The following is a 12,800-nucleotide window of genomic DNA, read 5'->3' on the forward strand; positions in this document are numbered from 1 at the left end:
CATCCAAGCTGAGAGGGAAAGAGAAATCATCTTCCTCTGTTTACCACTGAAGATGACTTATGAAAATGCAAAAGCAGCCTTCTGTGTAACTCTGCCACTGCTGCTAATATGTGAATGGCTTATAGTGGTTCCAAATATTATAGCTAAAGGCAGGAAAGTCATTTAGACCCCCCCCTTTTCTTTTCTGTGAGTGGCCACTTAGGTGGAAAAAGCTTTGGCACTTGTAGTACATAACATGATGAACCATATGGTGGCTTTTGCTCTGCATCAAACATTGAATGACAAATTGTAGTGTTTGTGGAAGAGACTGTGCACTGTACATGTGTAACTTGGGCACATGCTACCAGAGTGTCCGTGTTTTTCTGTGACGTGCTTTGCCCTCTGGATTTATTCCTCCTTCACAGGAGCTGTAGCTTGTTCTTGGCCCAAGTGTTGCAAGTAAATTTTAGGGCAGATGAGTGCTTTTTATAGAGCTACGTGTGTGATACTGCTAAACAGAAAGAGAAGAGGGGGTCTGGATCTGCACTGGGCCCTGGTGAGGAACAAGGACCTCCAGAGGGGTAGAGTGCTTTTAGGCTGATTTGTTCAAACAGTCTCTATTTCTTACTTATAAACTTGTCAGCCTGTGTTTCTGACAAGAATAACAGCTTTGTTCTTACCGTGTTTTCTGGCCAGATGGTATAGTACTGTATGTCCCTAGGGGAGGGACAGGCTTCAGATGGGTTTAGGTGTGTGCTAAAATATACTAGTTATACAAATGGCCTGGTACAACTAACCCAATAATAAAATTCAAACCTAGTCCTGCTGTAGATAGATTAATACAGCTGCCATCCAGTTTAGAAAAGAAGTGGCTACAGCAGGAGATGAGGTAGATAGTTATAATCAAGAGTGCTGAGATGATGCTGGATAGAGAATGTTTATTCATATTAAATGTTTATTCATTTTATAAAGCAACAGGTAGAGGATGCCCAATGCAATATATTCAGATGCAGGTTTCAAATGAACAAATGAAAATACTGTTTCATGCCACATCAGTTCCAGAAGAGACCAGAGAAATTCAAGGAGGGAAAAGTCCGTCAAGGTTTGTTAAACATTTTGATCATGGTGCAACGTCCACCAGCCTGTCGTTGCTGGTCAGTAAGGGTACTGTGAATTTGCTCAGTTCCTTTGACTCTTCCCTGAGTACCTGTGCTTGGGTGCTGTCAGAAGCTCGGCCTTTGTGTCTGTCCTGCTCCATTACTGAAGCTCTTAGCTTGTGGCGCCTGGCAGCTATTACTGACAGGATTGTCTGGGGAGACTGCGTTTTGAATTAGAATAATAAAATCCTAGAAAATGGGATTGGATAAGGTCTCAAGGGCCAACTAGTCTTTCCAAGACAAGATCAGGTGTATCTGAAAAATCAATGAGAAATACTTGTCTAGTCTTTTCTCTAATAGTTGCCAATGCTGGTGGCTAACTCCCAGCAGCCACCTGTTCCAGAGCCTCGCTATCCTGTTGCTACCTAAGTTTTCTAACATTAAACCAAAACCTCCCTTTCTGCATCATAAGTTTCTTCTCTTTCTATCTGTGGTGAATATGGAGGACACTTGGGGTTTTTTTCTGCTTGCACCTACCTTCAGAAGTTATACAGTTGTGTTTCTTGGTGTGCTCCACAAGACTGTGAACACAACTGGCTGAATGGAGATGAACAGGGGTGCTGTGCAAAAGAGCAGGGAGCAAATCCTCTGTTTCCTCTAGTGCCCAGCCACCTAGGATGAAATACAAAGCAGCTTCATCCTGGAGAGCTCAGGCAATGTATCTAGGCAGTTTAAGTGCAGATCAACAGATTGTTTGGAGGGCACCAAGTAATTAAAGTCTGGTTGGTTTTTTTACTAGGAGTAGGCTACAGAACTATTGACTTTTCCCCCCGGCAATATAGCCAGGACCTTGAGGAATGTACATGAGCATATTTATTGGAATGTGTGGGAGAGGATGGTACTTTCACTGAAAGCCATGAAATCAGCAAGCAACTTTATCTAAGAATAGTAATGATATTGAGTTAATTAGAGGGATTATTATGAATTCATTTCTCTAAGACTTTTTTGTTGTGGTTTTTTTTTTTTTTTTTTTTTTTCTTTTTCTCTTACCGGAGCTAAGTAACTCTGTGCATCGGTTTCTGAAAGCAGCAGGCATACTTAATCCATCTATACCATCTTGATACAAAAGCACTTTTCTAACTAGCCAGACAATTTTAGCAAAACCATAGTGGCTTGCAAACGTCTCCTCAGCTAGCTATAGTGCACACTCTGCCTCACTGGGTTGCCTGAGAGGAGAAAGCTTGGCCCCTTGAGGTAAAGGGTCTGTTTTCTTTAGTAGATACAGGATCCTCTCAAATTTCATACATTTTAGAGGGTGACATACTCAGGCATCTGTCAATCAACCTCACATTTGACCCTCTGGAGAGGGCAGGCTGCGTGCATTAGTGCACACAGTCTGGGGAAGAGCATTGGAGGCATCAAATCACTGTTAATCATTCAGATAAGATTTGAAAAGAAATCCCTTCATCTAATTTAAATCAGGAATGCTTTAAAATCACATGGCACTTTTAGTAGCATCAGCCAAGTTTCATTCTGCCTCTTTAAGTAGTTCTTGTTGTTCTAACTCTGACATGCCAAACTGCTGTATGGTGTTCCTATAAGCTGTTAAACATCTGTCTCTTTTACTTCAGAGCTGGCTGGATTTCAGTACTGGATGAATGATTCCTGTATTCACAGCTAATAAGTGCTTTGGGATCCCAAGTATTAGCTATGCAAAGGCACAGTACCACAAATGTCTGCAATTTTATGCAACATATCAAGTGAGTGCTATTCCCGAGAGACTGAAGCCTAAGAGGTCCCATAGGACAAAGGACACAGAGAAATGTAATTGATTGTAATGAACTTGTTTGTGTATGTGTCACCACTTGTCTCTACTGAATAAAATCAGAAGTGTTCAACACTCCATTAACACAAATTGCAGGGTCCTGTTCTTCTAGAGTGAAGACAATAAGGCCTACACCTGCTAATACTGTGAAGTTCTTCATGATCCCAGTGTGCAGCTCAGTGACAGAAATCATAGGCTCGAGTAGTCTTGGATTTATTTCAGTACCCTAAACATTTAGCAAATCAAATAGAACTGGTCAAATTTACTTCTGTGGCAATTCAGTTGGAATCAGTGGAAGGCTACCAGGGATGGAGCCTATTACCAGAGTAAGACAACAGATGTTAAGTAAATATGAGGGATGAAATCATGTGACACTCTTAAAGTAACTGTCAAGTCCTTTATGAATTTAATGAAGTTAAACATAAATACAACAGTCTTCAACATGCCTATCTCCTGTGTAAGCATGTGTGCTACAGGGATGTTGTGCTAATGCGTGGAATTGATCTCGTTTACAGAGCCCATCTTTAACGAAGGAAACTGTTGTTAGAAGCTGTTTATACAATGTAAATGGTATTTCTTATGTTGCTGTAATGCTTCCAGGTGGCTTTGAACCACTGTGTCCTGAAGAAAAAGACAAGGAGCCTGTACAGTTTTGCACCAACAGCACTGGTACACAACAGCTTGGTGCAGGAGGTGAAGCAGGACCATAGAACCTTAGCAGAACAGGTTAGGGTGGAATGTGATGAGACCACTTGCCAAATCAGCATCTGGAATTAACGCTTTGTTTGATGAAGTATCAAATTAACAAAGACATTGCTCATTGCAATTTGAGGGATTTCCAGCTCAAGCCAAAATGCAGCTCTTCATTGTATTGTTAAAATGTTGCATCAGAACTCAGTTAGGAGGGAATCACCCGGTTCTGTCACCAGCATCTCTTACTACCACACCACACAAGTCCAGGCTGGCTCATCACATATCTTTAAGGCCCCTTTGAACCCAACCCATTCTATGCTTCTGTGATCTTTTGAATCATTTCACGGGCTGCCATATATGCATCAGTCTATGATGTCTGGACTGTTTTCATACATATCAGTAAGTCAAAGTAAGTGACTGAGAGTGCCCAGCCAGTCACGCTTCTGCCAGTGAAATTGTACCTATACCCATTTTCTGTGTTTGCAGCACTGTAAGAGCCAAATTTGGTTTAGAAAAGCTTTTTTAGGTGTCGGTAACTGAGCTTCAGAATAAGGTCATTTTGCTGTCTACAGGCAGGATCACCTCTTATTTGGGTGTGGGACACCTATGACAAAAAGACGCCTCTAAATGTTATAACTTTTGCTCTCCCCCTCTTGCCAGTTTCTGCCTGCTCCCCAGTCCTCTCCTCACACTGGAGTTCGGAGACAGGGTAACCAGAGCACCCTGGAATGGGATGCCAGAGAGCTTGAGGGACTCGTAGTACAAGACGGTGCCATTCACTTCTAGGCGCTTATTTCCACTTAGCCTAGGATGCTCCCGCCTGACGGCCGGTTTGATATGTGAATTCAGTCAATGGCTCTCAGTTTAGCTGGCAGAAGACAGGTGTCCACACCCATCAAAGCGGGGGACAAGACTGAATGGACCATGGAGATGGGAACAAAAGCAGGTCTCTTCAGGTCACAGTGATGTGTACTGGTAGGACTGGTGTGTACAGAAAGCCTGTGTGTTCCTTGTCTTCCAGTTGGAGAGAGAAGTGCACTCTCATGACACCTTGCCTTATTGCTGAACTTCGTGGTAAAAATGTTAGAGTTAAAAATACCTCAGATGTTTCCTCTACAGGCATAGGAATGATCTGAGCTGTAACGATGTTTGCTTTCTTCCTCCTGCTCCCCTTCTTCCCCCTCCTTTCCCTTCCACCCCACCCAGATGGCTGGGGCTGCACCAGACAAAGGCAGCAGCCCTGCCGATCCCTCTTTCAACCCAGCTATTAGCATCAAAGAACAAAAGCAAACAGCACCGGCTTGCGGCTCAGCCCTTTACAAAGGAGCAATAAATGGACTCTTGTGTATAGGATAAAGCAAACTCTGCCTTGTCTTTTGTTAAGAGCAGACCTTTCTGTGTTTGAACTGCACTGAGCTGAAGAAAGAGGAGAAACCTCCATCTGCACGGGAGTGAGTCCCATGGTCACTGGGCTTGTTGTTAGCCATGGGTTCTGCATGCTCCCTGTTTAACCTGGGAACGCTCTAGCTCCTCAGTCCCTGTGGGGGAAGGAAGGTAGTCCAGATGGGAGAGAAAGAGAGAGGAGACATGTTTTAAACAGTCCTTTTGAAAACAAACTAGAAAACCATGAAGAAAATCTGAGAGGAAGTCTCAGATGACAATCTGATGGAGAATCAACTCAGCTCCCCAAATCTGGTCACTCTGCCCATTTGCTATCTCTATCTTCTGCCTTCCTTGAGGCACTGGATTTCATCTAATTGTGGAGCCAACAGCAATAAGGTAATGCATCAGAGGTTTCTTAGTAAGGGTCCCTTTTGTCAATATAGGCAACCACAGTTTTAATTGTACACCACAGTAGAGTGGCACACACACTGTAGAGGTGTTGTGGGGTTTCCTGTGAGGACTTGCATGCCAATTTCAGTTGCATGCCATGGCAGTATTTATTATAGGGTCTTTTGCAAAGGCTGACTGGCTATATGCCATTCTTGTCTTCACAAAGAAAGCAGTGCTTTCTCATGTGTGTTTTAAAATAAAACCCAAGTACTTTTACCATCTGAAAATCAGCATTTGCCAGCAGATACCACATGGGGGGGTGTCTGCAATACAAGAAACTCCCTTTGTATTTAGCATGGGAAGTAACACTAGTGACCTGGGCTGCCACACAGGTAACTACTGCAGAAGTGTCACAGAGATGCCAACAGTGACTTTTCCGATGCAACTAGTGTATACAGAAATTGTGTTGGGTGGAGACTTACCGAAAAAGATACAGCAAAAAGAAAGCTAAGAGTAAAGCCAGTCAGGATCAGGGATGGCTGATCTTAAAGGCATTGGAACAAAAAATATGGGTAAAAAGAAATTTGCTTGCTTTCTGCCCCCTGTTACTTGCCATTGAGAAGCTACATTTTAGCAATGCTTGCGTAGCTCTTAACACTTAATTGTTCCACTTTTTAACAGCTTCATGACCTGTTTAATTCACGCACAGTTAAAGAAGTATTATTTCAAGCAGTGTATCAGTTACAGACCGCTGCCTCTTCTCTTATTTGCTTAATGTGTTTATCCCTTGCTCACCCTTGGTTAGCTCTTTCCTTTGGCCTCTGTCTGCTGATCCTCTTTATTCCCTAAGCATCCCACAGATTTCCTTCTGGAGCACAGACACCCTGGAGAGGCTGCCTGCTGTTCCTGAGCCCGCAAGGTAGCCCAGGCTGCAGCTGTGCCCGTTCCTTTGTCAGGCATGCAAGGAGGCTGAGAGGCCAACATGGGTCTAGAGCTTTGTACCTGATTAGAATAGGCTTTGGGGCAGCAGCTGGATTAGCAGAAACATTCGCAGTACCTTATGGTGCTCCCTTCTTCCTCTTCAGAAATGTGTGATCATCTTCTCTGACTGCTACTGATTTTCCCAAGCAACACCTCAACTCAAGTCATAGCTGTGGACTTGTAAATTCTTTGGCATCGTGCTCACGTTCTGCAGTGGTGTTTAAGGGTTTGCTGCTTCCTTCTGCCCCTGCTGTCACCTCCTTTTGCCTTCTATCCTCGGCGCATGCATTGCTGTCTGACACTTGTTTTCTTTTCCTGCCTAAAAATAATTACTTTCAGGTGAACTTTCAGTGCTAAGTGTCCTTCCAGGCTTGCATGCCAGGACACTAGATCTTAGATAAAATCATGTGTTGTAAAGAGGAAAGGCGACAAATAACACCCATCAAAACTGACATATATGTTTAGCAGAAGCTGTGGAAGTTAAATGAGTTGATGCAACAGTCCCTCCCCTCTCTGTGCATTGTTTTATTTGGGTTATTATCTCCTTTGGGAAGGGTGTCTTGATGTACGTGTGATGTACCACAGGGACTTTTCCTCAAATTATTCTGGAGCCATTACAAAGTGATAAACAAAAAGCAACATGTGCAAGAATCGCTCACTCACCACTGAAATGCAAGTGTCTTGGGAGGACAAGTGGCAGCAGTTTCACAGCAACACAGCTGGTTTGCACAGGAAGAGGGAGTACTGATACAAATTGGAGGGGATATTCAAGGAAGGAGAATGTATTCTTAGACCTTGGTGTGTGGCCAAAGCACCCAGCATGTCATGCTCCTAGACTTGTGGCAGATGTGGTCCAGGACCTGTAGTAGTCCAAATCATTAACGTATTGCTTTGAAGTCTTTCTGGAAAGATGATAGCTGCAGCAGCACAATTCCTGGGCAAGGTACAAGCCTTCATGGAAGAATGATACCCATGGACCTGGCCCCACTGTTTCCTCAAGCAAGTTGATTTTTTTCTTTGGAGGGCTGTGTTGAAAGGAAAATACTGATCTAGTCTAGTACCATGAGATTTCAGGGGTTCATCTCTCATGGTGTTATGGTAAGTGTAGCTATTCAGAGCAAGACTAAACTTGGGATGCTAAAAATGTTATGAGAGCTATTTTTTAGAGAATGTTCTCTGGGATTGGTGGGCTCTGCTCAAAACAGACACTACATTCAAAAATATGCCTATTTCTGATAATATCACTTGCAGAGTCTTGCTCCTCTCTTTTTTAAAGGGCTAATTTATTCTGGGATGTATGTGATTGATTCTGAAAAGCAGTTTTATGTCACAAAGAGAAAAACAAGAAGAATGATATTTGGTCTGAATTCAGCGTCTTGTGAAAGTACAACATGTAGGACGTGCAAGGCTCTGGCACTCCTTCTCCCCCACCACTGCTTCTGTCTGCAATGAAGGATGTTATTTTGGGAATTATGGGCAGGAGGAATGAAAGGGAATGGGCTCTCTTCCAGGCTTTGGGACTATGTTGAGTGTTTTGCACCTGGTCATAAATTCACATGGCCCCTCGTAAAAGGGGAGCAGGTTCTTTTCTTTTTTCCTGAAGACTTGCTTGAATTTATGTGCAATAGAAACCTTCTGCGGACAGGTTGTTTTTTGTATCTTTCTTTTGCATTTGTGTGTGAAAACCAGTAGAATATTTTAACCAATATTCCTACAGGAACTGATGTGGTTTGGTTCTATCTGATTCCAGGAACTCTCTCTCCGGACAGATATGATGGTGGATTCACTTTTACATGCACAGTGGAGAGGGATCCAGTGCCTCCTCCCTTGCATGGCTGGGTGCTTGGCTGCAGATGGGTGGCCTTCAAGTAAACCTAATTACTTCTGGTTTTGCATGAAATTGATTTCCATGCAAGGATACTGAGTTGCTGTGTGCATCTCTAATGGCTTTTTTCTCTTCTCTTTCTCTCTCTCTCTCCCTCCCTCCCCCTTTTCTGCCTTCTGCTTGCCATGAAAACACCTCAACAGATGTCAATCATATTCCAGGTAAGTGTTGCTTTTGCTGAGCTGAAAGGTGGCTCTTTAAGGAGTGGTGGTGGGTGGTTACCGGGGGCACAAATCTCGTCCTACTTCCTGAGAGTGTACAGAACAAATCTTCATACTGGACTTCAGAGGGTCTGGATTGCAAAATCTTTGCTGAAAGAAGGGGTTCATAGCAACAAAGGTTACAAACTTCCCTCTCCAGAGATTACATTGTGTTGGTCAGTTAAAGGGATGTTTTCTGAATGAAAATTATGTTAGAAATTGTTGCTTGTATGGGTAATTACCTGGCATTGAACATTGCATTATATACAGTTTATTTCTAATTCATCTGTGTGTAGTCTGGCATACAAACCTAGTTTAGTCATTTTCCTTCTCCTACTGCAGTCTACCCCATTAGCTAGTCCCACTGATAACCTGTTGAGTTTCATTTCCACTAACAAAGGAGTTTTTTGTTGTTGTTTTATTTTAGGTTTTAAAAACCACAGAGTATTTTTCTGGCTGAATGTGATCGTGTGATCTTATTTAGGTATCAAAACTCTAATTCCCAACAGAACACAAATGATTCATTTAAAAGGAAAAAAGAATGTGTGTTTTATGTGCTTGCTTATTTGGGGAGTTCTTCCACAAGCAAGTATTTTACCACAGAGAACTCCAAACCTTGCTCCCCCGATTGCTGTCTCTTTGCAGAAGGGATCCGAGTCCTCCAGCTTCAGCTACAAGGGTTGATTGAACTAGACCACCTTGCGCTGTGGTTGCCAATGAAGCTTAAGAAACTAATTTTTACCTCATGCTCAGGCAGCTCCACCTGGTTTATCATTATGTGAAATGGAAATGAGAGCCCAGGGAAGCAGCTGGCATTGCCGTGGCTGGAGTGGGATGATGGGAGAATTGAGGCACTTTTCCTTCTCATCTTTCTGCATAACTTTTGCTAAACCTGACCTGGACCTGGAATGAGTTCTTAATTCAATTTGCTTATTTTCTACACTTGGATAATCAGATTTTTGAAACACTTCAGAGAGACACAGTGAGGGCCAGTCATTCGGGTAATTTCCCTGCATGTTTAGCCTTTTGGCTTCTCTCATCAGCCCCTTTTTGTTCTGCTGAGGTCCTTTGCATTCTGTGCACATCTCAGCTGGCAGCAATGGGGATGGAGGTGGCCAAATGGCAAATGTTGGCTGGCATGCCTTGGAAAGAAAGGCTCTGTCAACCATAACACTGAATCTTTTCAGTGACCCATGGGGCTGAACATGTACTTCCTCTGCCCCAGTCTGAGTTGCCCAGGAGCTTCTGTCTCCTTTCATCTTGGCTGGATCTGACAGGACGTGCACCAAGGGCTTGGGGTCACAAGTCTCTCCACCATGTCTTGAAACTGTTGGTGTCTGTGGCCGAGGAGGATGGTTAAACTGGGAAGGCATGACCTGACTGCTCTGTCAGCAGGACTCATGATATTATGCCACAAATGAGTGTTGCCTCAGCCAGCATCAGAGCCATCTCCAAGGCCTGGACAGTGTGCAGGAAGCAATTGCATCACTAGTAGGGGCCCAAGCAGAGGTGTCACAACCAGGACAGGACTATTGGTGTTACTGTAGGCGCCCTGGAGCTGTCCATCCTTCTGCTCTCTGAATGGGCTCTTCTGCCCTGCTGCTCAATTCTTCTCATAATTGATATGCTTGAATGTGCTTTTTTTATTCTCCCTGTTGCTCATACACGTGTTCTTGTTCTCAGAACTGTTGTGTATTTTTTCATGTGGATTTCTAGTTGCACGTGAATGCTCTTTTCCACATGCTCTTGCAGTCATCTGTGTTTTCAGTCTGACAGTTACCCGCACCTCATTATTGGGCTCTGCTACTGTTTACTCCTAAGCAGACTAATCCCTCTGCCCAGCTGACCCTGGGGAGGACACTGGTGTTGCTGCATGCCTGGGCGGCAACGAGGACCACCAGGAGGGTTTGGGTGTGCACTTCCACTCAGCCTGGCTGTGCAGAGGCTTTCTTCCTATTTGGCCATCCAGCTATCTGTATTGTGAGGACAGAGCCCCAGGCCCCTGTCGAAATAGTTACTTTAACCATTCACTGTTTGCAAGACAAATTAGTGATTTTATGAGCTAGTGGTAAGTCTTTACCCACAGGCAGCAGAAGGGCTGTAAAGAGCCCATTGATTAACCGAGTATTTTTTTATTGTTGAATAGACTGGTTAGAACTAATTCCCCAGTAAGAGAAGGTAGCTGTGAATAGGCTGGTGCTGGCAGCAGTGGGGAACACAGGGCTCTGCTGGATGCAGTTCCTGCAAGGTGCAAAGAGGTTGATCTTGTTCAAAGTAAACAGAAATCTGTAGTATGAGCCTTCCCTGGGTGCGAGGTCTCTGCTTGTGGAGAAAGGGGACTCCAGCAGCAGGGGCTGGTATTTCCACTCCCTTCAAGAGCCAAATGAAAATTCCATCTGGTTTATTTCACAAATCAAAAGGAGTTGGTCAGATGTTAGCCCATTTGCCCTGCAAATGTTATGTCCCTGCTCTCAAAATAACACCACCACATTGTAAGCAGCAAAGTCAAATATTTAGAGCAGAGCCCTGCAGTTGGGACTGTTGCTGTCTGTATGCAGCTGGCTCACTTACTTTCTGTGCCATATAGAGGAGAAATAACTTCTTTCAGTGCTTCAGTTTTCCCCTTGGAGTTACAGCTACCACCTCACCTTTAGAACATGCTTAGAGCTCTTGGGATGGACATTAGGGAGGTTAAGAGCCTTATTACAGAGGTTAAGTGTCTTGGCTGGGGAGTGGTGTGCAGCACAGACCAGAATGGATGCCTCTGTCACCTCTGCACAATATCTGCCTCTTTCTTTGCACCTTCTCTTTGCCAGTGTTCTAGGTTCTGAAGGACAAATTGTTGGGAAAAGGCCAGTAGATCAAGGAGCAAGTGATATGCTCCTGTCTCATTTATTTTTTTTTTAGTGGAAGAATATATGCAGGAGAGAGAACTAAATATAGCTCCTTGATATTATAGTGCCTGGAACTGATACCTGGGGAGTGCTGACGTTTAAATAGTGCTTTTCCTATTCATGCCATGCTTATCCCCTTTGTGGGAGAGATCTTCAGATGTTCACGGGGAGGAGGCTAAGAGGTGAAGTTCTGGGTATTTTGCTGTCATGATTTTACTGCTGACTAGAGTCTGCATGTAACTGAATGGACACAACCCAGCAGAAATGACCTAGTTAGCTGGGGCCCTGAGGAAAAATTAGTCCTTGTTTGCCTGAACAACTCCTTCATAAGGATACGGAGATCCTTGAAGGCACAAGTGTAGTAGCACTTTTTTGATCCAGATCTTTAATCTTTCAAACTCCATCTTTTAATGCTTCTTTCCCTTCTTCACATCAGGGCTGCTGCTTTAGTCTGGGTCCCTAACTCCATGTCAAAGGGTCATTTAAGCAGTACCTGTATGCTGGTTTCTGCTTCCTTGAAGCTGAACTCTGCTTTTTGGGCATGAAAATGTGTGAATTGTATTTCAGTCCATCTGAAGTCTCTTACTTGCAGAAGGTACTAGGTTCTCAGTAAGAATCCAGCCATGCCATATCTTCAGTGCCACTCATACAGGGGTTTGAAACCAGTTTGTACAGGCTTAATGTTCTTCTTCATTGGTGCCACTGTTGTTGTCATTCTTGAATGCCTTTGGCACAGGCACTGTTCCCAAATCGGATTCTCTTGTACTGAAATGTGAATGTTTTTCAGCTCTGTGCATGCCCATTTGCAACAGTATGGCAGTAGTGATCACTGGGGTCAGAGCAAGAATTCATTTAGCCCAGAAGTGTCTTTTGATGAAAGCAGATGCTTTGGAAGAAGTTTAAGAAACTAAATTATCAGTGGTCTTCTCCTGATATACCTTTGTGGTTTCTGGTAGTCACTGTTTTAAGGACTTTCTGACCTGATACTGCATCCAGATCATGGTGGTGCATTTTCTTTGGACATCTCCAGTCTTTTTTTTTTTTTTTTAATCCACTTACATTTTTTAACTCCACATTATCCTGTGATAACAAGTCCGGTTGTTCAATCATTCAGATGTGGGAAGTACTTTCATTTGTTTTTACACCTATTACTTGAGAATTTCATTCAGCGAATCCTGCTCCTTGTGTTGTGACAAATCGGAAAAAAATTTATTACCTGTTCATGTGGTATTTTACCTCTATAATATATATAATCAGAGATGTCTTTTCCAAGCTGAAGAATTCTATTCCATGCCTAACAGTTCTTTTCCCACCTTGTGCACCTACTTGACCAGCTGCTCTGATTTGCAATGATCATACACATCTTATGGGTCAGCCATAAGATACATTCACCCTCAGGTCTTGCTACCTGCACATGTTCTGTTGTGTGTGTGCCCATCTTTGTGAACACCTGCATGTTTAATTTCATGCTTT

The 12,800-nt window shown here is 43.4% G+C and overlaps 1 protein-coding gene across 34 annotated transcripts in view; it reads left to right on the top strand.

The window, feature by feature from the left end:
* The window catches only part of NRXN3 (neurexin 3), a 1,021,208-nt gene that overhangs the window by 76,352 nt on the left and 932,056 nt on the right, over positions 1-12,800 (top strand). For 29 of the 34 annotated variants that reach the window (XM_040600857.1, XM_040600858.1, XM_040600879.1 and 26 more), the window contains exon 3: positions 8,377-8,394. The exons of the other annotated variants lie outside the window; for them this stretch is intronic. In XM_040600857.1, coding sequence (XP_040456791.1) covers positions 8,377-8,394 — 18 coding nt within the window. The remainder of the gene's footprint in view (positions 1-8,376; positions 8,395-12,800) is intronic. 34 annotated transcript variants of the gene reach the window in all.

This window comes from Falco naumanni, chromosome 7 (genome assembly GCF_017639655.2).
Source record: "Falco naumanni isolate bFalNau1 chromosome 7, bFalNau1.pat, whole genome shotgun sequence".
Classification (NCBI taxonomy): Eukaryota; Metazoa; Chordata; class Aves; order Falconiformes; family Falconidae; genus Falco; species Falco naumanni.